The sequence below is a fragment of the Heteronotia binoei genome, chromosome 12 (assembly GCF_032191835.1).
Source record: "Heteronotia binoei isolate CCM8104 ecotype False Entrance Well chromosome 12, APGP_CSIRO_Hbin_v1, whole genome shotgun sequence".
Lineage (NCBI taxonomy): Eukaryota > Metazoa > Chordata > Lepidosauria > Squamata > Gekkonidae > Heteronotia > Heteronotia binoei.
In genome coordinates this window covers 60,801,894-60,825,434 of record NC_083234.1, presented here as the reverse complement: position 1 = coordinate 60,825,434, position 23,541 = coordinate 60,801,894, and the positions used below count along the sequence as shown (strand labels likewise).

The window sequence follows — 23,541 nt, the reverse complement described above, 5'->3', positions numbered from 1 at the left end:
TTATCCCAGTGGGAAATAGGCATGGAAGCTAAATGGAAGCTCTCCAAACATGGTAACATCTCCCAACAGTTTCATGATGCATGAGGAAACTGACATGATGAAAGTTTGTGGAGCTCCACATGCCAAAAGTCCTGGAACAGAACAAAAGTTTCCTAGCAAATCCATTCATCAGGGAGCACCTAGTAAAGCTGATAGACAACAAATTCAGGACAGACAAAATAAGACCTTTAGTCAATGAATAACTACATTTTGGAATTCACTGTCAGTGGATGTAGTGATATAGTCACAATGGCTTTAAGACGAAAATAGACAGATTCATGGAGGACAGGCCCATCAATGGCTGCTATGGTGACTTCAGGGAACCTCCATAGTCAGAGGCAACAAACCTTTAAAATCAGTGTCAAGAGTCAGCAGGGGAAGGCCTTGCCTTCTGAACCCAGATTTTTAGCCCTCCGTGGCAACTGGTTGGCTGCTGTATGAAACAAGATAATGGACTAGATGAACAACTCATTTGTTCCTGTGGGGCTCTTCTTATATTCCCTGCAAAACAGTCTTTCCCAATTCCACCTCAGCTAGGTAGTCCAAAGGGTATTGATGGCAAATGTACAGGGCTCCTATAATTGAAAGAATCCTTGCTGTTATCTGTACATGGAGTCACACTGGAGCACCTTGTCAAATTAAGGCTACACCATTTCAGTTAGGGTTGCCAAGTTCAATTCAAGAAATATCTGGGGACTTTGCGAGTGCAGCCAGGAGACTTTGGGGGTGGAACCAGGAGCAATGTTGTGACAAGCACAATTGAACTCCAAAGGGAGTTCTGGCCATCACATTTAAAGGGACCATGCTCCTTTTAAATGCCTTCCCTCCATTAGAAATAATGAAGGATAGAGGTCCCTGCTTTGGGGGCTTATAGAATTGGACCCCCTGGTCTAATCTTTTTGAAACTTGGGGGATGTTTTGAGGAGAGGCACAAGATGCTATGCTGCAAATTTGGTGCCCCTACCTCAGAAAACAGCCCCCCCCCAGATACCTACAGATCAATTCTCTGTTGTTTCCTATGGGAATCGGTCTCCATAGGGAATAATGGAGTGCCCAGTAGACGTCCCCCCCCCCCCGCTTTCTAATGACCTTGAATTGGCGGGAAGACCTCAAAACCGGGGGATCCCCTGCCTCCATCTGGGGACTGGCAGCCCTAATTTCAGTGCCAAATCCACCATACCCTATCTCAATAATGTTTAATCTGAGACAACCCAGAGCAGAGAGGCCACCAGACACTTCCTTACCTTTTATGGGAATGGGATATTAAAAAAACAGGCCAGCCTGTATTCAGAGTTACTTGAAGATAACTTTCTATAGCTGGTTTTGAGGTCTATTTTAACTATCTATTGAAAACTCAGCTATTCAAAGATGCAACTATGCAATTATAATAGAACACAGTTCAGATATCAGTTCAGCACCTGTTAAACTATACGTAATGTTGATTATTTAGAAATCATGTAATAGTAATTGATTCTGCTGATGCTATAATTAACCAGGAAAAGCATTTGGAACTTCAGTTCATATTTCTAGCAATTGTCAATTATGAGTTTTTTGTCAGTTGTCAATTATGAATTTTTGTTTTTTAAAAGATTATCTCATCTTAAATTGCAGGAAGGATGCAATTTAAATAGGAGCGCCCACATGACATCCTGCTCATGGACTACCCTGGGACTTTCCAACACCCCTGAATCTATTTTATTGAATTATTGGGAAGACATTTTTTCAATCTTAGTCTAGGGAGTTGTTGTTCACATTACTTTTAATAGCAGCAAAAACCTTGATTGCACAATTTTGGAAAAAGAAAACAATTCCAAAATAAGACTTTGGTTTTTAAAAGTTTGGGATATAGTTGTAAATGATAAAATTGCTTCCCAAATCTAACTGCAGCAGAAAACCCACAGAAACAATCTGATTTTTTGGAAAATGGTTTACCTTTTTTCAGTATTTAAAAAATGAGGGCAACAAATTATCTGTGTTACCTACAAAATATATGGATTTTGTTAATATTGAAGAACATAGACATGTCATTAATTAGTATTTCTTCTGTACAAATGTCACTTTTGTTCAAAATATGATAACAGTCGCTATAATTGATGCTCGGACTTAAGTGTTAAATTATGTATTAATTTTTATTTGTTTTAAAGTTTGGGTATGTTTTGTTTTTGTATGTATTTGAAAAGTTTTGGAAAAGTTATAATAAATATATAGTTATAAAAAAAACATAAGGAAGGAAAAACTTCTTTGATCCAATTCAAAGGGGGAACTAGCAGTGACAACAGATGAAGCTACAGCTATAGTTTAGTAGCTCAGATTGGAAAGGACTGATGCCACACACCTAAATTATAGTCTTGGGGAAAGGGGAAGAGGTGTGTGGCGGGGGCAATATTGGCACAGTCCCAGAGCATAGGACACCATTCTGCCATGCCATTTGTTGCTACAATTCTGGCAGGGGTGCGTTTTCACACCTCCATGTGGAAGCAACCAAAAATGCTACTTCCATTTTGACTTTAAAGCCAATTTTTAATAGATAAATCATGGGAGGGTGCAAGCTTCAAGTTGCACAGAACTCTTCATCGGGCAAAAATCAAAAACACTAATGTAATCAGAAAGCTTGCACACTCCTACACCAACAGAAGTTGCTTTAATAAGAGGTTATCATCTTACCTATTTTATATTTCTAACATCCCAATCCTATTTTTTGTTTATGTCGTCATATTAATATCAGCTGGACTTTATCCCAGTTATATCTCCTTTAGCCTTATTTTTCTAAGAACAATATAAGAACATTCTAAGAACAAGGTTTTCAAATAACAAATTGCACCACTATGTAATTTAATACAAGTGATGTTGGCTAGTACAAGTGATGTTGTCTGTTGGTACTTTAGGTAATGAATGTATATGAGAAACAATAAATTCTTAGATTTTTAGTGAAAGTTATTTTTAAAGTCAGCAGGGTAAACTTCCCTGATCTTTTCCTGCTTCTTTTTTAAAAGAGCTGGATGTTGAGGAAGTGGCTGGTTTTGATCTTCCTTTATTCTGCGAATTTCACATCTCTTTATTGAGTTTGTTCCTCCTTGTTACTGGCATATGCAGAGGACGGTAGCTGTCTGTCCACACATCCGACTTTAAAAAAAAAACAGCCCAAGGCCACAATGCCAACACACGCAATTTGGGGCTGTAACAACAGAAGTATAGAGTCCAGATCATGTGAAGTGATGGTGTCACTTTACTCTGCTCTTATTAGACCTAATTTAGAGTACTGTGTTCAATTTTGGGCACCACAATTTAAGAAGGATATAGCAAAGCTGGAACATGTCCAGAGGAGGGTGACAAAGATAGTGAGGGGTCTGGAGACAAAACCCCTTGAGGAAAGGTTAAAGGGTATGTTTAGCCTGGAGAGGAGATGACTAATAAGTTATATGATAATCATCTTCAAGTACTTGAAGGGCTCTCATATAGAGGATGATGCGGAGTTGTTTTCTGTTCCCCCAGAAAGTCAGACCAGAAACAATGGGTTGAAATTAAATCAAAAGAGTTTTTGACTAAACATTAAGGAAGAACTTCCTGACAGGGTGGTTCCCCAGGGGAACAAGCTTCCTTGGGAGGTGGTGGCTCTTCTTTCTTTGGAGGTTTTTAAACAGAGTCTAGGTGGCCATCTGACACCAATATTGATTCTGTGAACTTAGATCATAAGAGGGCAGGATGGGTTTCATCAGTGTTTAGTTCTCACACCCCACCCCGGGAAATGCTGATTGCCACTGGGGAGGGACGGTGGCTCGGTGGTAGAGCATCTGCTTGGGAAGCAGAAGGTCCCAGGTTCAATCCCTGGCATCTCCAAAAAAGGGTCCAGGCAAATAGGTGTGAAAAGCCTCAGCTTGAGACCCTGGAGAGCCGCTGTCAGTCTGAGAAGACAATACTGACTTTGACGGACCAAAGGTCTGATTCAGTATAAGGCAGCTTCATATGTTCATATGTTCATTTCAGTGTCAGGAAGCAATTTTCCTCCAGGCCAGTTTGGCCAGGAATGATGGAGATTTCTGCCACATTCGGCTGTTGGGTGAACTTGAGCAAGCCACAGTTCTCTCAGAGCTGTTCTCTCAAGAATTCTCAAAGAGCTCTCTAAGCCTCACCTACCTCACAGGGTGTCTATTGTGGGGAAGGGGAGGGAAAGGAGATTGTAAGCTGCTCTGAGTGAAGTGTGGGATATAAATTCAGTCTCTTCTTCATCTTCTGGGCATGGAGCAGGGGTCACTGGGTGTGTGGGAGGGAGGTATTTGTGAATTTCCTGCATTGTGCAGGGGGTTGGACTAGATGACCCTGGAGGTCCCTTCCAACTCTTCAAGGTTTCAAGCTTTTCAACTGGCTTTCATAGCTGTCTGTAGCAGGGTCTTGATCAATTGAGCAATCAGTAGACCACCATATTTGTCTTTATGCTTCAAAAAACATCACTTGCTGATTCCTGAAGAGAAGAAGCTTCTGTTGAAGGCACAGCTACAAAGGCTACCTGAAGATCTGGCAACCCTATATTTGTACTTATCTCTACACTGTATTGCATTGGTATAGAATCTGATTTTTAAAATAATATTTCTTTTTAATTGTTGATTATTACATAATAATACATATTATATAATAGCTTAATGCAGAGGAGAAGAAAAAAGAAGCATGCTTGCAACAGTTCATAAAAAGCGCAGGACACATATCTTTAACTTTTTCATTTCAGTACATATTAAAACTATTTGTACAGACTTTGTACAAACTTTTTTGTACAAAACCTATTTGTACATTGTAAATTATCCCACTGTATGTTTTGGTAATATGTTAATTTAGCAGGAACTCATTTGCATATTAAGCCACACCCCTGATATCACCACTGTTTCTCACAGGTTTTTTCCACAAAAAAGCCCAGCAGGAACTCATTTGCATATTAGGCCACACCTCCTGGCACCAAGCTAGCCAGAACTGCATTCCTATGCATTCCTGCTTTAAAAAAAAAGCCCTGAATTTAGTTAATATGTTAATTTTGTCAAGTCAACCCTTATAGATTTCCAGTCCAGTATTATGCAGTAATGATCATAGCACTGTAAGCAGAGCTGAGATTAACCCTATGCCTGAAGAATAAAACTTTTAAATAACCTAACAAAATTATCTTAGGATCTGGTGGTCCATTACTGCATAACATATCACTAATTAAGAAAATCACATTTTGTCAAAATAGGCTAAGTTTTGGACATGCCTACAACAATGCATCAAATCTGCATGTCCCCCAACTACATCTCCAACATACATCTGATGGTTTTCCGCATATATCTGCCAGTTTATGAGGTATCTTTTACAAAATTTTTCTTTCAATCCCATCAAGATTAGTTATGAGGTGACATTTTCCTAGGTCCATTTCCACTCCTTTAAACTTAAACCAATTTGTAAACCGTCCTCTTTCTTCATGCAACATAAAGAGTTGCGAAGAATCAGCTTGGTGTAGTGGCTAAGTGTGTAGACTCTTCTCTGAGAGAACCAGGTTTGACTTCCTACTCCTCCACATACACCTGCTGATGTGACCTTGGGTCAGCCACAAGTTCTCTCCAGGCTGTTCTGCTCAAGGGCAGTTCTGGGAGAGCTCTCTCAGCCCCACCTACCTCACAGGGTGTCTTTTGTGGGGAGGGGAAGAGAAAGGAGATTGTAAGCTGCTCTGAGACTCGTTTGGCTAGCGAAGGGCAGGGTATAAATCCAATTCTCCTCTTCTTGTATTAAAACTTAAAAACCAAGAGAAAACCTGAGCTATTGTTCTGCTAGAAAGAATTGTCCTGCACTAAAAAGTGATTTTTGATCATAAACAGTTATGTTTTCTCAATAAATCAGTAACTAATGCCCTGTACAAAAACATCAAAAATGTGGGGGCTTTCTATAATACAGGTAAAACGATATACGAAAATGGCTCCATTACACATTCGATGATAAACTTCTTACATAACTTGAGAAATGACTTACTCTGAAGCAGACCTATTGATGTCAATATGAAGTCCAGAAGAAAGTGCCTTGAGTATTGCAGAGATAGCAGGGCTAATGTCTTTTCCAAAAGCAAAACTGTTGCTTCTATGAAAATTCTCTAATCACCCACCATACTGAATTTTCCGATGGCAGCATATGAGCATCGATCTGTTTTAAATCTTATGTCATCTGCAGCTATATATTCTATCCTATTTATTTTTTAGTTCTTTTCTTACGCAACTTTTGGCACCAAGAGGACTCCCAAGGTGGTTTAAAAATTACACAAACAGTTAATATCATCATTAAACCATTTAAATAAACACAACAGATAAAACCAGTTTGAAAGTCACAACAGGATTAAAACAGCATTCAGCTAGAGCTGGAGAAGCTGTAATCTGAAACGAAAGACCTACAGGGATGATTTCACGATGATTTCCCTGGCAGTTTTCCTCCAAGATGTTTTTACTCCTGCATCTTGTCCTCCGCAGGAATAAAAGTAACTCAGAAGTGGCTTTCAAAAACCACTAGAGAAACAGTAAAGCAGCCCTTCTTTCTCACCTTCACAAGTCTTCATGAAACAGGCTATGTGAACACAGATGCACACATAAAGCCGCCATATACTGAATCAGACTTTTTGGTCCACCACTAACGTCTGCTCAGAGTGGCAGCAGCTCTCCAGGCTCTTAGGTAAAGGTCATTCACGTCACCTGTTCCCTTTAACTGGAGATGCTGGGGATCTGCATACCGAGCAGATGCTCCACCACTCAGCCACAGCACCTTTGTTTGAAGGGCTTCTTTGGAATAGGTGCTTCATACGGAGGGCATCCAAAAGGCCCTGCTTTTTGTCTCATTAGGCTCACGAAGCAGGGTCTCTGTTAATGGCATAGAGGATGGCTTGTATAGGAGATGGTGTTCTTGACAATATTTCACTGATGAGATCAGGAACTTGGTTGTTATACCTGATTCTCATAGCCGGAGGTCAACCTCCCCCAATATTTCACATTCCTGAAGGTATGCTGTATTTGTTTGGCACATCCATCTAAAGCCAAGACTGTGCTTTTCTAAAGACATACTTTAAAAGTATTCTGTCCCTTTAATATGCAACCTATACACACAAACACCTCTGTGGTGAGATATGACAGTCTGCTTGGTGCAAGGAGGCCTTAGCTTAGCATTCATGTACTCAGGACTTGTTTGTAGCAGGAACTCATTTGCATATTAGGTCACACACCCGATGTAACCAATCCTCCAAGATCTTACAGGGCTCTTAGTGCAGGGCCTACTGTAAGCTCCAGGAGGATTGGCTACATCAGGGGTGTGTGGCCTAATATGCAAAGGAGTTCCTGCTACAAAAAAAAGCCCTGCATGTACTTGTCTTGACAGAGATGTGACAAGAAACAATATTAATCTACTGATGACATTTGGCCTTCTAGAAATTCCAAGCTGGAAGCCAAACCCTGAAGAATGACCTCCATTAACTCACAGCAGGACTTTTTTTTTAATAGCAGGAATTCCTTTGCATTTTAGGCCACACACCCCTGATGTACCAGTCCTCCTGGAGCTTACAGTAGGCCCAATACTAAGAACCCTGTAAGCTCTTGGAGGATTGGCTGCATCAGGGGTGTGTGGCTTAATATGCAAAGGAGTTCCTGCTACACACATATAAAAAGCCCTGAAAGTAAATAAATCTTAACACATGGCATCTCCAACAGGCAAGAACACTTCAAAACAGAGCCTGTCTTTGGCAAATAGGGAATGTAATGTGGTTTAAAAAAAAAAAATCCAGATCAGCATTTAGTTGCACCAAGACACTAATTTGGAATCAACAAAATTCAAGAGGAACAGCTCAGCTGCCTTGTTCCAGTTATCAACTAGGCTGTCACACTTGGCACCCACATTCTTGAACTATTTTAGCAGTACAATAAACATAATCATGCTTTACTTACGTTTGCTCCTGAGCCAAACTTCTCCCACAAAAGGTCAGATATAAGAAAATCCCTGGAAAAATCATGATTGGCCTTGTATAGCGGGAACTGGGGGAACTAGCTTTTGATATTCTGATCCCACCAAGTCCTTTCAGAAAATTTGTTAGAAAATTTATCTAACAGTTAATCATTAATCAAATCTCTGAAAAGGAATCCCTTTCCTTACAGAAAATCCTCTTTTATTCTCCTGAACATTCCAGATAGGATTCATATACCTCAGAGGTTTCATTTTTATGAGACTTTAATCTGTGAGCATTGTAGAAGAGATTGCTCAGCAAGACCCTCCTTTTCCGTCCCAGTAAACAAACTTTTAGGAAGTAATGTAAAACCTTCCTCTTTGGAAATAGCTTTAGACATTTGCTGATACGATAGTCTTACCTTTTATCCTTCTACACTGATTGTGATGTTGCCATTTTACATACTGCACTCTTTTGGTAATTTGTGTGTATGCTTTTAGACTATTATTGTTTAAGTGGCTCTGTGAACTTTGAGAAAGTAGGTTGTCAACCAACCAAATCCTTTTATATTGATACTGGAGCCTTGTTCTCAGTACATTTATTTACTCATTTCCAAAGTTCAAGACAGCATACAACTAGTCATACAAAATAAACTTATTATAATCCAGTTTAGTAAACAATTGATACAAAAAAGGGCATGAACTAATGTAACCAGATTACTGTTCCTGAGTCACAAATCTGTTAACCTTAAAGAGTTACGATACTTCTTTTTGTTCTTGCAGTATAAGATCCATGTTGCGCCTAGAAAAAGAGTGAGAATAAAGATGTCTTTTAAGTCATCCACTATCGCTGGGTTCAGGTAGCCGACTCAAGGTTGACTCAGCCTTCCATCCTTCTGAGGTTGGTAAAATGAGTACCCAGCTTGCTGGAGGTAAAGTATAGATGTCTGGGGAAGGCAATGGCAAACCACCCTGTAAAAAGTCTGTCATGAAAACATTCTGATGTGATGTCACCCCATGGGTTGGTGTCTTTAACTTATCTGTTCATATATTAGACTGGCTTTCAAGCCCAGAAGAGCTCTTCACCTGATCCAGCAAAGTATAACTATGTGCACAAATAATAATGTGAGACAAAATCTGCATCAAAGTGCTTCTCTAGCTCCAATGAATGTTTGAAAGTGTCTGTTAATGAAGTTCATACATCGTTGCTCAAGGCCATTGGATACAAGCATACATCAGAAGTAGATACACAGAGCCCTTTTAATATTTTAGTATCATTTATTTGTGTCGATATGTCCAAGTGGGACTCTATAAATATCTGAGTTACTTTATGTCTCTTATGTGTAATAGCCTAGCAATCATGTCCAGAGTAAAACAGAAGTTATGCAAGATTTTGCAAGTTTAAACAAATATTGAAGCCAACATTTACGAGAAAAGGAGCTGGGGGAAAAAAAAATTTTGCTCAGCAGATCACACCCACCCTTCTCACCTGGAGACAGGTCACTCTTCTTGCTTGACAGGGACACAGAAGTCCACAGAAGTCTCAAGAGAAAGGAGTCACATTCATGGGGCATAATGTATGCCTGCCAGATTGGTGTAGTGGTTAAGTGTGCAGACTCTTATCTGGGAGAACCGGGTTTGATTCCCCACTCCTCCACTTGCACCGCTGGCATGGCCTTGGGTCAGCCATAGCTCTGGCAGAGGTTATCCTTGAAAGGGCAGCTGCTGTGAGAGCCCTCTCCAGCCCCACCCACCTCCCAGGGTGTCTGTTGTGGGAGAGGAAGGTAAAGGAGATCGTGAGCCGCTCTGAGACTCTTCGGAGTGGAAGGTGGGATATAAATCCGATATAGATAATTTTATTTTATTTTTTTCTTCTTCTTGAGTCAGCTATTGAAAGTTCTTTCATTGTTGGGACAGACTGTACAAAAACCCTGGGAAAGAACATTTCTTAGACACCAACCTGAAAAAGTTTAATAATAATAATAATAATAATAAGTTTTTATTTATATCCTGCCCTCCCCGCCAGGGCAAGTTCAGGGCAGCTCACAGGACAGTTATATTAAGTATCACTATAATAAGTTATATTAAGTATCACTATTACAAGCCTACTGGTTTAAAATAAACTCCGTACGCATCTATGTCTACCCTTAAACCTCAGTTCATTACTTTTTGCTGAATATACCCCTTAAGCTTGCTTTTCTGCAGAAAACATAACACCCTGGAGAGAGAAAAAATCACTTCTGACTAAGCAGAGACTGCACTAGATCGTATTCCTCATTTTAAAGTATAGTTCAGAGACATAACGCTTTATTTCCCCTGGGTTTTTTTTTTTAATCCCTTCCTGTTCCTTCAAATCTCAGCAGGCAAAAAGACACCAGGGCTACAGTCACACACACTAAATAACACACTTTCAATCCACTTTCCAAGTGGATTTTGCCAATTCACACAGTAAAATCCAATTGGAAAGTACATTGAAAGTGGATTGAAAGTGCATTATTTAGAGTGTGTGATCACAGCCCAGGTGCCCATATTGTGTAGTTTATGTCCTATAATGGCCAAAAGCAGACTTATAGTGAGCATTTCAGTTGGAGAAACTGTGCAGCAGTAACAACCTCCTTCCTCAGCACCATGGTCTCCGTTAGGGCTTTTCTTGAGCAGGAACACACAGGAACGCAGTTCTAGCTGGCTTGGTGTCGGGGTGTGCAGCCTAACATTTAAATGAGTTTCTGCAGGGCTTCTTCTACAAAAAAACCCTGTGCAAAACAATGGGGCCATTAGGGGGTGTGCCCTAATATGCAAGTTAGTTCCTGCTGACTTTATCTACAAAAAAAGCCCTGGTCTCAATCCCTATGTTCCTTGGATGGTGCTTTTTAAAATCAAACATGCCAGTAGTTCCACTCATAAAATCCAGCCAGCCTTGTGCATAGTCTGAGTCTAAAGAAACTTGATGACGTTCAGGTACCCAACTCTGAGAGTAAACAATGTACAGCCATTTTCAAATTAAGGTCATATAGGAAAGGGAAAAGGAATTTAACCCTTTAACTCCTGCAAGTTATTGTTGATCAAACACAGGCCTCTTTTTGTATCTTTAAAAACCTGTGATCCTGTGCTTAGTGTAGTGGTGCCCAATGTGACACCCATTGGTGATATGGTGATCACAAACAACTTTCAGAGTACCTGCCTAGTAATTTTAGAAAATGGGTGGGGCCAGGTGGAACCTTTGCCCAATATGATTTCTGATTGGCTAGAGATTTTTAAAAATTGCTTTCAGCAGCAGCTGCTACCACAGCACAAGGATCTTAACTCTGTTACTAAAGATAAGCTGTGTATGCAACACCCCCCCCCAATGTTAATCAGTGCTTCTACCTGAAGTTTTTGCGTTGTTATTATTAAGGTTATACTTAATCTCACTTCCTGACATTGTGTGACTGGCTCTGCCTCCTGCTGCAGCCATTTTGTAGTTATGCCCACTGCCCTGTTTCAAAATTCCAAAGGTGCCTGCAGGCTCAAAAAGGTTGGAGATCTCTGTCATAGCTACTCATTTAAAAAGAAGTGGTCTTGTTTTGTGTCCTTGCCTGTGTACAAAGAGGAAAACAAATCAATTGACTATGCAGTGGTCTCCTCTTGTCTAAATATAAAAAAATGGTATGGTACAAATGGCATATGGGCTGCAGTACCCGAAGTTGTGGATTATGCTTGTCATATGTAAAGCCTACTTTCAAACTGTGGGAGTCAAGAAGCTGTGGGAGTCAAGATACTGTGGGAGCCAAGAAGCTGTGGGAGTCAAGAAACCAGACGAGATGACCGTGGGGTAAAAAGCTGCTCTCTCGGGCCAGGAGCGGTGCTTTATTTTATATCCTTGTAAGCCAGGCGTTGGCTCAGGTAATGATTGATACCCTTTTACAACAGTGCCGTGCCGGGGCAAAGTACAATGCACACGAAGCAGTTTCGGTTGGGGCCCTGCAGGGTGCAGGCAGCACAGGGACCATGTGGTTTGCCAGCATGGCCTCTGATACTCTTCCTGTACCCCTACATCTCCCCCTTTTTGTTTTTAAGCTGATAATAAGCATAATACAATGCACGCCGCTGCCATGTTTCCTTAGAACGTGTACACATTTGCAGCAAATTAGGAAGGCACTGAATACAACAATAGGCAATGATTAAAAGAACAACAATTACAATTATGGCACAAATCAATTGTCGGAGCCAAGTAGGGTCTGGGAGCAGGGAGGTTAGCCAAGCGAAAGGGTCCCAATCAGGACGGAGTGCATTATCCGCAATGAGGTTGTGCAAGTGCTTCAACTCTTCCTCGATGGTCCGGTTGAAGTCTTGAAACCGTACCTCACAGGCTGCTGGTCCAACAATTTTGCAAAACCCTCCCTGGCGTGCCAACAGATAGTCCAGGGCAAGCCGATGCTGCAACTGTATTTGGTGCAGACTGAAGATTTCCTTCTGTAGGTCACGAATGATGGAGGTAGTTGCATTAATGGATTGTTCTAGACGGCAGGTGAGTCCAATGATGGAAGCACGGTTCTCCTGTGCTACTATATTAGAATAGCCGCCTAAGGTTAAAATGCCTGTGAGACTTGCAAAATGTCCCAAGTAGAATTCATAAGGGAAATATTAACATTATAAGACGAATTAAAGTTCATGTTATTACCGCCTCCCACCCAGAATCGGTCACTACAATGAGTCTGATTCTTGCGACTAAGCCAATGTTTGTTCCCATCAGCAAGTCCTTTCCACTTGGAAAAGGCGTTATTTGTAGCGCCGCAACAAAAGCACATTCCTGGCAAGGCATATTGGTAATGAAACATGCGAAAGCGAGTAGCATTAACATCGTCCTCCAATGGGTTGGTAAACATATAGGAGCGGTTTAAATCCTGTAATTGGGCTAATACTATTTCTGGAGCTTGAAAGGGGGTGGGCAGGAAAGACATAGAGGAAACAGACATGGGGGGTTCATATACAAGTGTAACATTAGTACCATGATGCCAAAACATATACGCAGCGTGTCGAACCCACAAATTCTGAGGAGGAGACTGAGTAACTAGTTCTGCATTGACTGGAACCAACAACAAACAATAAAAAGGTTTTGTGCTCAGAGCATGTCACAGGAAACAGCGGAGGGGGATTCTCCCCCTTTCTGTTTTTCAAGAACAGCCAGGGCAGCGGTCAAGGTACGGTTGGCACGCTCCACAACAGCTTGACCTGTGGAATTAAGGGGAATACCGTAGAGATGTCGAACGTGCCAGCGGCCACAAAATTCAGCAAAGGCGGAGCTACAGGAAGCAGGGCCATGGTCTGTTTTGAGGGTGGCAGGACGATCCATAACAGCCATGGCGCGGACAAAATGAGAAATAACCCGTTTCACGTTCTCCCCCCGTTGATAAGCTTCTTATACTGGGGTTGGAAGAGGATCTTCTGCCATGGACCTATTGGGTATGTGAAAGGCCTAGGGGAGGGTGAACTAAAGAGTCTTCCCACCCCCCCTAGCACCCAGTGAAATGAGTCTTTGTGGTTGCCAAAAGGGAATTCCTCCAGTAACCCAGCATAGAATTGGCAATGGTGCTTTCCTGCCGGTATCACCGATGGTCCATACAGCAACAGGGGGCTTGAGGAAAAAAACCAAAAAGGAACCAAAAACATTCACACATGACAACATGGAGATGATTCCGTACCATTGTAGGGAGCAGTGAAAGCAGATCAAAAATGCATACATGCAACCATGAAGAAAGGAGTCTTAAAAAGCTATTAGTAAAGTGTCCTCCTGTCCAGAGTATGGTGACCAGTGAGCTTTTACGTCACAAGCTTACATATGTCATGTTAGGGGCCTGCATTGGGCAGGTTTGCCTAGTACACTAAGCATTCAGGACTTCAGGAGGCTTCTTCCTTGTCAAGGGAGGAAAGTAACATACACAATACAGAAAACACAACCCAAAATATTCTTTGTTGCAACATAAAACTTAAAATAAAACATTGTGCACAATCCAGGAAAATGACCATCGTTTGGGGCGTCCCCCATATGATGAAAATAGTTCCATAAAAAAGAGACAAAAGAAAACCTTTGCTATAGCCTTGGAATATAATAAATTGTCAAAACAATATAAAAACTTCAAAAACAAAAACTGAGGCCTCAATAGAACAATGCTAGCTAGCTTTATATGATAGGTGAGCTAGATCAGAGAAATTAAAAACCTGGACATAAGTGAGGTGATCAGGTCCCACCAAATCCAGTGTTGCTCTGGGCTAGGTCAGCTAAAACGATCTCACATGTGAGCACAGATTTCAACAAAAACTTAACAAAACCAGAATTCTGAAAAGGAACATAATGGTTACACATACATAAAACAATTCTTAACAGGACTATCAACAACCTTTAGAACTACTGAGCAGGCATTAGACTTGATGTGCAGGTCCAGATTCCCTGCATATCTATATTGAAAGAAAAGATGAGCAAACTTAACAAAAACAGTCACAACATCCTAGAAAGCAAATCATGGTTAATACCTTGATAGACACACTAAAACAATGCATAAAAAGAGAAAAGATGTGTCAAGGCATCTGTAGGACCAAGATTAAAATGCTGAGTTGTTGTAAGGACAAGTCAAAAGAAAGACTAGAAGCACGAAAGCATATCCCTTTAAGAAGAGACCTTTTATGGAGTAAAAGGTAGAACTAGGATGATGGCACAATGCTCCAGGTTTAAGGCTTGCGCCAGAGAATGAGTTTCCTCTGTGCATACACAGAGTGCAAAGAATGTGTTGCTGGAAGGCAACACGCTGTCAGAAATACCAAGTAGACCAAAAGTTGAGCATAATACAACAAGACTTAAATTGAAGGGCCTTTATTGAGGCAAAAATAACACAAAAGGACATTTAGTAGCAAGAAGAAAGTCATGATCAGAAATGAACCCTGAGGGATCTACATTAAGAATCTAACAGGTTATGGCTCATTGCCTTGAGAACATGGAAAATAGAAAAGGGTTTTCACTCAGAAAAGTCTGGCTCTAACAAGATATACTGAGCCCACAAGGTGGGGCCTTTTAAGAACATGTGGATACCTCTTTCCTCAGGCAGACTGGATTAAACAACAATTAAAACTCAAGCTGCACCAAATAGCTAGAAAGGGGAAGATTGATCATAGATGGAACATAACTACAAGATATCAATAGTTGAAGTACATTTGAGGAATCCCGATTGCTAATGGAGACCAAGAACTTTCAGGAATTTTGCCAAAGCAAGAGTATTAGTTCCTGAGGCTTAAGAGAGAAAAAGCACAGGGAGAGGGTAATTTTACCCCAAGGGAGTGTACAGATGTCCTATACTGCTTGTAGGAACCAAAATTTGTGAGGTAAAGTTTAAGACATTGCCCTGTATAAGAAAACTACTAGAAATAACAAAAAGGATTCTCTATTAGGTGCACCATTTCCTTAGAACAATGGAAATCATAGGCTGACTATTTTAAAAGGGTTTACCAGTCACTAGAAAATTATTAACCTAGGAGAACTCCTGGTATTAGGGCAGTTTACAGGCAGAGGAGTCTCTCCAGCGGAGAAGGATTGGCTGTAAGTAGAACTTTGGGATGCCAGCTCCAGGCTGGAGATTCCTGAAATATTGAATCAGATGTGAGAATCACAAGGCATGCAGTTCATTTCCTTGGACACCTATTCCCTCCAGAGGCTTTAGCCTCAATGTATTGGGGAAAAGGCTATGATTTCGGGAGAGACCTCCAGGTCCCACCTGGAGACTGGCGACCTTACAAAAACAAAGTAGTATGCACATCTTCCATCCAGGTATTTCTCTGGCTGGGAAGAGGCTGTCTGTGAGAGACTGCAATATTAGAAAAGGTTTGGTAATGAAAGACTTTTGAAATTATATCTTTTAGACCCAAAATCAGGAGATGAGAATTCAAAATAGCACAAAAATATTTCCACACTATTTCCACCCTCCCCCCCTAGATGGGAAAGAAGGGGAAGGTTTTAACAGACACAATGGATTTGGCCAGTACTCTCTTATCTAATCCTGAGAAGTTTTTACAAAGAAAGGTGGAAAAGAGGGAAATAATGAGCTTTCTGCCTGGGTGAGGCTCAAAATTGTAACTCTTTCCCGTTTCTTTAACTCAAGCTGAATTTGGCTGAGTTTATTTCAAGAGGGTTTTCCAATCATAGGGCAACATGGCATATCCTTGGGCGATGCCCTCCAAGGTCCCTTGCACAAAGGTGGATTTTAACCCATAATCCTTAATAGATTTATTCAATTCTCTCAGGACAGAATAAGGTAGCCCTGTCCAGGTCACCTATTTCTACCTACCTTATATTTTTATATCTTTTAATCTCCTATTCTCTTATTGTTATATTTTTAAACTTTATTAATTCATGTAATTGTATTATTTAAACCATTGTTGTCTATTTTAACCAAATCATGCTTGTCATGTCTGTGAGCCGCCCTGAGCCCGCCTTCTGGCGGGGGAGGGCGGGATATAAAAATAAAATTTGCTTTGCTTTGCTTTGCTTTGCTAAACTCGGTCAGGGTGACTAGGATCTGGTCCCCGTGTTCTGGGGAACAGCCCTGGAGATTCCCCCCCCCCCAATCCTCTGACAAGTCCAGTTCCCCTGCCTCTTGGGCTCGAGCCAAAGAGAGTTCTAAGGGACTGAGAAGCATGGCGGGAGAGGACTGGGGCACCGGGAGGGCTGAGCCCAGAGGCTCACTGGGAGACACAACCGTCTGGGGAGCTCCCGCGGGAGCTGAGGCCTCTGACCAAGGGGCCAGGGCCGGGTAGAGATGAGGAGGGGGTTCACCCGACGTCTCAGGGGGCTTACAGAGGATGTTATCAGTCGGGGTGAACTGGCAAATAGCATGATGAATCCGCTGCCAGGTTATGAGCAGAGACATAGGAGCGCGGGGTTCCTGTTTTAATTCCGCCCCGATTTTCCCCCAGTCACTGGGCTTCATGGAACCACATTGTGGATACCATGGACACTGGCAGTCTATCTCCCGCAGGAGCTCAAGGATCTTTTTCCCTGACGGGCATCTGTCTGGCTGCTGCGACTGACATAGTTCATCTGCATGCACTACCTGTTTCCCCATACTCACCTGAAATTGGTGCACCGTGAAGACCGAAGGGTCGGGTGAGCAGAGGCCGGGAGCTGATCTGCTGTGGGAGCTGATCACGTCGGGGTCACCAGCTGTGGGAGTCAAGAAGCTGTGGGAGTCAAGATACTGTGGGAGCCAAGAAGCTGTGGGAGTCAAGAAACCAGACGAGATGACCGTGGGGTAAAAAGCTGCTCTCTCGGGCCAGGAGCGGTGCTTTATTTTATATCCTTGTAAGCCAGGCGTTGGCTCAGGTAATGATTGATACCCTTTTACAACAGTGCCGTGCCGGGGCAAAGTACAATGCACACGAAGCAGTTTCGGTTGGGGCCCTGCAGGGTGCAGGCAGCACAGGGACCATGTGGTTTGCCAGCATGGCCTCTGATACTCTTCCTGTACCCCTACATCAAACCATTTTTCATTGTTATAACCAGGGCTTTTTTAATAGAAGTCCAGCAGGAACTCATTTGCATATTAGGCCACACCCCTGGCATCACCATTATCTCACACAGGGCTTTTTAGTAGAAAAATCCCAGCAGGAACTCATTTGCATATTAGGCCACACCCCTGACACCAAGCCAGCTGGAACTGCATTCCTGTGTGTTCCTGCTCAAAAAAAGCCCTGGTTATACCAACAGAATTAGTACACACACTTCTACATCCTGCAATTAAAAATTAGATATTCCACTTAAAAACTAATTATTTTAATCAGGATGTTTTCTTGCTGATTGAGTTCATTATTTAAAGTCAACCATCACCCTCTTCCCTTTTTGGTACAAAGCCTATTCAATAATGAGCTCTCAATACTTGTTCTTTAACCCAGGATTTGCATTTCCTGAAAACTGGATTATGACCTTTTTTTTTTTTTTTACAGAAACCTGGGCTTTCCAAAACTGTTTATTTTCTAGATCCAATGAGTGGTAAAGACAGAACAGGTAACTAAGTGTTCAGCAGTGTTCTTTGCAATCACAGCCCTGAGTTCCCTCTTAAAACCAGTTAGTTGTCTTGATGAAAGTTGTGAACTGTGTGACCAAACTATCCAATCAAATTTGATTTGAGTTCAAATACCCGATTTGTTTCTTGCAATAACTTAGGGAGCTGCTGAAACCCAAGACTTAAAATCAGACTTTGTTCCTAAGTGAATATGTTTGGTGGATGGGGGCACATCTTAATTTCCTAGCAGCTCTTCTTTATGACTGGCGCCAGGAACTAATTTTTTAATTAACAATATTCAGTTCATACAGATGACTTATAAACTCTATAATGCTTTTCACATTGCAAGAGGGGCTGAGGAAATACTGTGTCACTACCTATGCAGTTCACAGCTCAAGCTTTAATGTGTCATTACTTTTGTATAATTAATAGCAATCATTTGCATACTGTATTTACACCTGTAAGTCATTTTGAACTTTATGGAAAGGCAGGGGAATAAGATATTAATGCACTTACGTTCCCAGAAGGCAATAAATACTGCACACACGCACCAGCATTGGAAGAGAATCGAGCTGCTAAAAATAGACAAGTGTTTCCTGAATTCTCATTCAGGAATCTCATGAATATCAAGCCAATTCCCAGCTGAACTGAAAGGAACTTTCTATTAGATTTGTTTCTGTTACCCTAATTATATGACCGTACCTGAAGCAGGGGCCACAGATCAATGGCAGAGCACCCGCCCGGCATGCAGAAGGTCCCAGATTTAATTCCTGGGATCTCCAGCTAAAAGGATCAGGTGAAGGTGATGTGGAACACTTCATCCTGAAACCCTGGATAACTGCTGCTAGTCTGAGTAAACAATACTGACCTTGATAGACCAATGGTTGGATTCAGTGTAAGTAGGGTTACCATATTTCAAAAAGCAAAAAGGAGGATATATTTCCCGACTGCTTCAAACCAGTGATCACATTGACAAATCTAATTTTAAATACCCCTACTATTTAAGCTGTGGTAATTGCTGCTAGGAATAATCCTAACTTTCCAATCCAAAGAGGACATTTTCATCAGTTTTTTTTTTTAAAAAGAACCCAAAAGAGAACAGACATCATAAAAACAGGACATCCAGTAACCCTAATTAGGCAGTTTCAATCATTCATGTGTGCAGAGCACATATTTCAAAAAAGGGATAATAGCTCAAGTATATGCTTTGCATACAGAAGACTCCTTGTCCATACTTTAGCACCTCTAGTCAAGATGGACGTCAAATAACATTGGAACAAAGTTAAGAGTCCTGTGACACCTTTAAGACCAACAAAAGTTTATTCAAGATATAAGCTTTTGTGTGCATGTGCACTTCTTCAGATACATAGAAACTGATAGACCAGTAACTATTCAAAGTATGAGCTTCTGTGTGCATGCACGCTTCCTCATGTACACAGAAATGGAAAAGACTGACACAAGTTTATTCAAGATATGAGCTTTCATTTCGTGGGCAGGCACACATTCTGAGATACACAGAAATGGAAGTATGTTTCTGAGGAAGTGTGCCTGCCCATGAAAGCTCATATCTTGAATAAACTTTTGTTAGTCTTAAAAGTGCCAATGGACTCAATCTGTTCTACAGCTTCAGGCCAGCACAGCTGCCCATCTGGATCTATCTCTGGCTGCTATCACACATGCTAAATGCAGTTTCAATCCACTTTCCAACCGAATTTTGCCAGTTCACACAGTAAAATCCAGTTGGAAAGTGCATTAAACTGCATTAATCAGCATGTGTGAACACCACCACAAATAACATTGGTAAACAACCTTCCTTGCCTCAAATAACACAGCAGCTGCGATCGCACACAATGAATAAAGCACTTTCCAACTGGATTAAAAGTGCACTATTTAATGTTTGTGATCGCAGCCGGAGTTTTAAACTAGAGGGACCAGCGCGAGCTCTTGAAGTTCGGTGGGAAGCGCTTAACAAATCTATCTACCCATAATAACTTCTAAGGCGCTAGAATGGGCGGGAAGCCTCAACAACCCCACGGCTGACGAGATCCTGAAGGCAACTCGAGGCGTCCTGCGCACGCGCGCCCTAGCTAGCTCCTCGCCTGGAAAAGATGAGGGCAGGGAGGCGTGGTCCTATTCCCGCCCCCGCCCCTGTTTTTGCTGCGAGCCGGGCAAGATGGCGCTGCCGGACTCTTAAAGGACCAGGCTTCTTCTCGTGAAACAAGGGGCTAGAGCCGGCTTTTAATTTTCATGTTTTTAATTCTCTCTCGCTCTCCAGAGCTGAATAATGGAAGGAGAGGAGGTTAACGGAAGAAAAAGGAAGAGGGTTTAGGGGGGAAAAACACAGTTGAGAGGGAGGGAAAACCAACCGACGCCGCCCGCGCTTGAGCCGGCCAACTGGTCTGCGCCCCGAGGGGGTTGCCAAGGCAACGGGCGTAATCAAAGTGGAGGCATCCGCAGACGGGCCTGAGGTTTCTTCTCTTTCCCCTCTTCCCAGTGCCGTCGCGGTTACGGTCCAGGTGAGTGAGAAAAGAGGCCGCCTCTCTTCAGCACCTCCAAAGGGATAGAAGGTGGTCGGTCGATGCGGTGGAACCTCCATGTGTAGAAGCACTGTAGCTCTGAGTGACAGGTGCTGGGGCGGCGCACAAGCAGTGGCGAGCAGCAGTGTTCCCTCTAAGCTGCAGTGTCTTGTGAGCAAAAATTCTACTTTGTGAGCTACTGGCATTAAAGTTGTGAGCTACTGCATAAATTAGTGTGCTTTGGGGCCATTTTTCCTGAGCTAAGACAAAAATGTGTGAACTGGAGGCTAGAAGACTGTGAGCTAGCTCACACTAGCTTAGAGGAAACTCTGGTGGGAAGTTGGAGGTGGGAAGTTGCAGCAGCTTTACTTTGTGAGCTACTGGCATTAAAGTTGTGAGCTACTGCATAAATTATTGTGCTCTGGGGCGATTTTTCCTGAGCGAAGACAAAAATGTGTGAGCTGGAGGCTAAAAATCTGTGAGCTAGCTCATGCTAACTCAGCTTAGCGGGAACACTGGCAAGAAGTTGGAGGTGTTGCGCTTGGGTGCTTCCTAGAAGCGCCTGGTTGGCCACTGTGGAAAGAGAAATGCTTGTGGAGACATGGGCCATCTGTAGCAGGACTGTCCTTATTTGGGTTAGACTTGGACTTCCTGACAGTTAGTCAGGAAACTAGGTTGCCTTGTGGCCAGTGAAAGCACAGCTGGATTAACCTTCAGGCCAAGTAGGCACTGGCCTATCGGCCCCCACACCTTTAGGGACCCTGGGCCTAGACTGTCTGGCACCCTAGGCAAGGCTAACTTCTGGCACCTTTCCCCCTGCACTGATAACATCACCAAGTCACATGGGGCGCCCAATTTAGCACCCCCAGAAGGCTAGCATCCTAAGCAATTGCCTAGTTTGCCTAGTGGCAAGGCTGGCCCTACCCGGGCCAGCTCCCCTCCCCCCCCCCCACCGTTGCCGTTTCCCCCCTGCTTGCAGCCCTCCCAGCCTGCACGCACAGCTGGCAAATGAGCTGTTCTTTGCATGACTTGCCTGGTGTGGCTGCTGGTATTGTTGCCAAGTTTGCCTCTCTCTGAGTCTTCCTTGCAACTTAAAGGGGCTCTTTAGAAGGTGCCTGCAGCAGGGCAGGTGCTCAGACTTCGAGATAATTTGTGAGGGGCCCCCAAGATTTTGACTGCCTAGGGGCCTCCACAGGGTTTAATCTGGCACTGAATGAAAGTCCCTCAGCCTACCTCTCCTCCACCCACAGCATCTTTGCCACTTTTAACTCCCTGGAGAAAGTGCTGAATTACCAAACAAACAACAACAATGAATTTTCCCCCTCTCCCCCTCCCCCCTGCATACACGCACAATGCTGCTTGTCAGGAGGTTTGGCTAGGGGTTAATGCCTCCCATCTGCCTCAAAACAGAGCAGTGGAAGCAATCTTGTATTCATCTCCCTTCCGTAAACCCGCAGATTCTCTTAATATAATATGCATGTGCGCTTATATACAATTATGTATAAATGACTGATTGGGAAAAGGAGGAATAGTGCCTGGAGGAACAGAGTCAGGGAGAAGTGATTTCATCATCCAGTCTTTGTGTTCCATGATAATTAATGTAGAAGAGCTATGGCCAGTTAATTCCATCTTCTCATGCACTGAAATCAGGGAGAGAAAAAAGCAACCAGGGACCTCTTAATTGTATGTCATGTCCAGCTGATGTCAGCCCTATGTACTCCAGCTTCCAACTGCCATCAATGGGGCCATCAAAAAAAGGGTAGGCAAAGCCACAACTTCACCATTGTGCCCTGGATCCAACTCAGTTGAGCATTCTTTCTCTACAGAACCTATGCATGTATGCAGTATTTTTTTCATTTAAGGGGGTGTTTATTTCAGTGACCTGCTTTCAGTGCCTATTGAAAAGCCTCATAAAAATATAATATTTTGCTACGTTTTAAGAAGTATTTATGTGTGAGAGCGTGTGTGCTTGCCTGCCTGGAAATCATGGGGATCTCTGGCAACTCCTACTGGGGCTTGGAAAATTTTCAGAGACCTGCCCCTGCATCCCAGCACTGGTGTTCTTTTGGAGATCTCCCTTCCAAGTACTTGCAAGGGTTGACCCTGCTTAGCTTCCAAGATCTGATGAGATCAGACTATCCAAGTCAGAGCTGTTTTGCTACATGTTTGTATATCATAACTGAGCTGTACTTTGATGATGTTCACAATGAACACATTGTGTGGTGGAAAGTGCCATCAAGTCACAGCTGACTCATGGTGACCCTGAAGGGTTTTAAAGGCAAGAGGCATTCAGAGGTGGCGCATTAACAATTTTAAATATGATTTTTTTTTCCAGACAATAAACCACTAACCTTAATGCTGAGTTTCTGGAATTAAGAAACTGAAGATAACAGCATTAAATAGGCCAGTAGATTGTGACATATAATGGTATTCTTACTTTACAATTTCTTACAACTTTTTAAAAAGGGTTAATTGAAATAACAAATCCTGAAGAATAATTGAAGACAATTTTTAAGGATGCCCCAGGAAGAAGTCAGTACTTTCTTTTGACTTGGCTTTTAAGCACCATGACTGGTTGCTTTGTATGCTTCAAGAGCAAAGCCTGCAGCAAAGACCACGTGAACCATCAAAAGGCACAGGCAATATCAAGTGAACCAAAATAGACTTCTGCTTTTCATAACAGTCCATCTGGGATGGACTGATCATGAGTTCTGCATGTGCGCACACAATGTTTTAGCAAGAGAAGAAGCATGAACTGCTTTTAGTTATTGTAAGGAAGGAAGTACATTGTGTTTGCATTTCATATATAATACATATGGGGCATGAAACAACCTCAGAACTGTCTTTGAGTAAGCACCTTCCTGTCTACAAACTCCTTTTGGTGTGTTTGATATTTGGCTTTGTTCTGTCCTTAATGTTTGCCAGCTCCCATTTTATTGAAACAAAAAAGGGGGGAAAGTAGCCTTGATGGTAGCCTCCTTGTGTTGTTTATAACTGTAAAGTTAAATGGCACAGTAAGTAGGTAATTTGCTTTG

At 42.3% G+C, this 23,541-nt stretch overlaps 1 protein-coding gene across 1 annotated transcript in view; it reads right to left on the bottom strand.

Moving 5' to 3' along the window:
• The window catches only part of C5 (complement C5), an 80,923-nt gene extending 72,726 nt beyond the window's left edge, over window positions 1–8,197 (bottom strand). Inside the window, exon 1 of the mRNA XM_060250587.1 lies at window positions 7,971–8,197. Coding sequence (XP_060106570.1) covers window positions 7,971–8,035 — 65 coding nt within the window. The 5' untranslated portion in view covers window positions 8,036–8,197. The remainder of the gene's footprint in view (window positions 1–7,970) is intronic.
• Window positions 8,198–23,541: the final 15,344 nt, after the last annotated feature.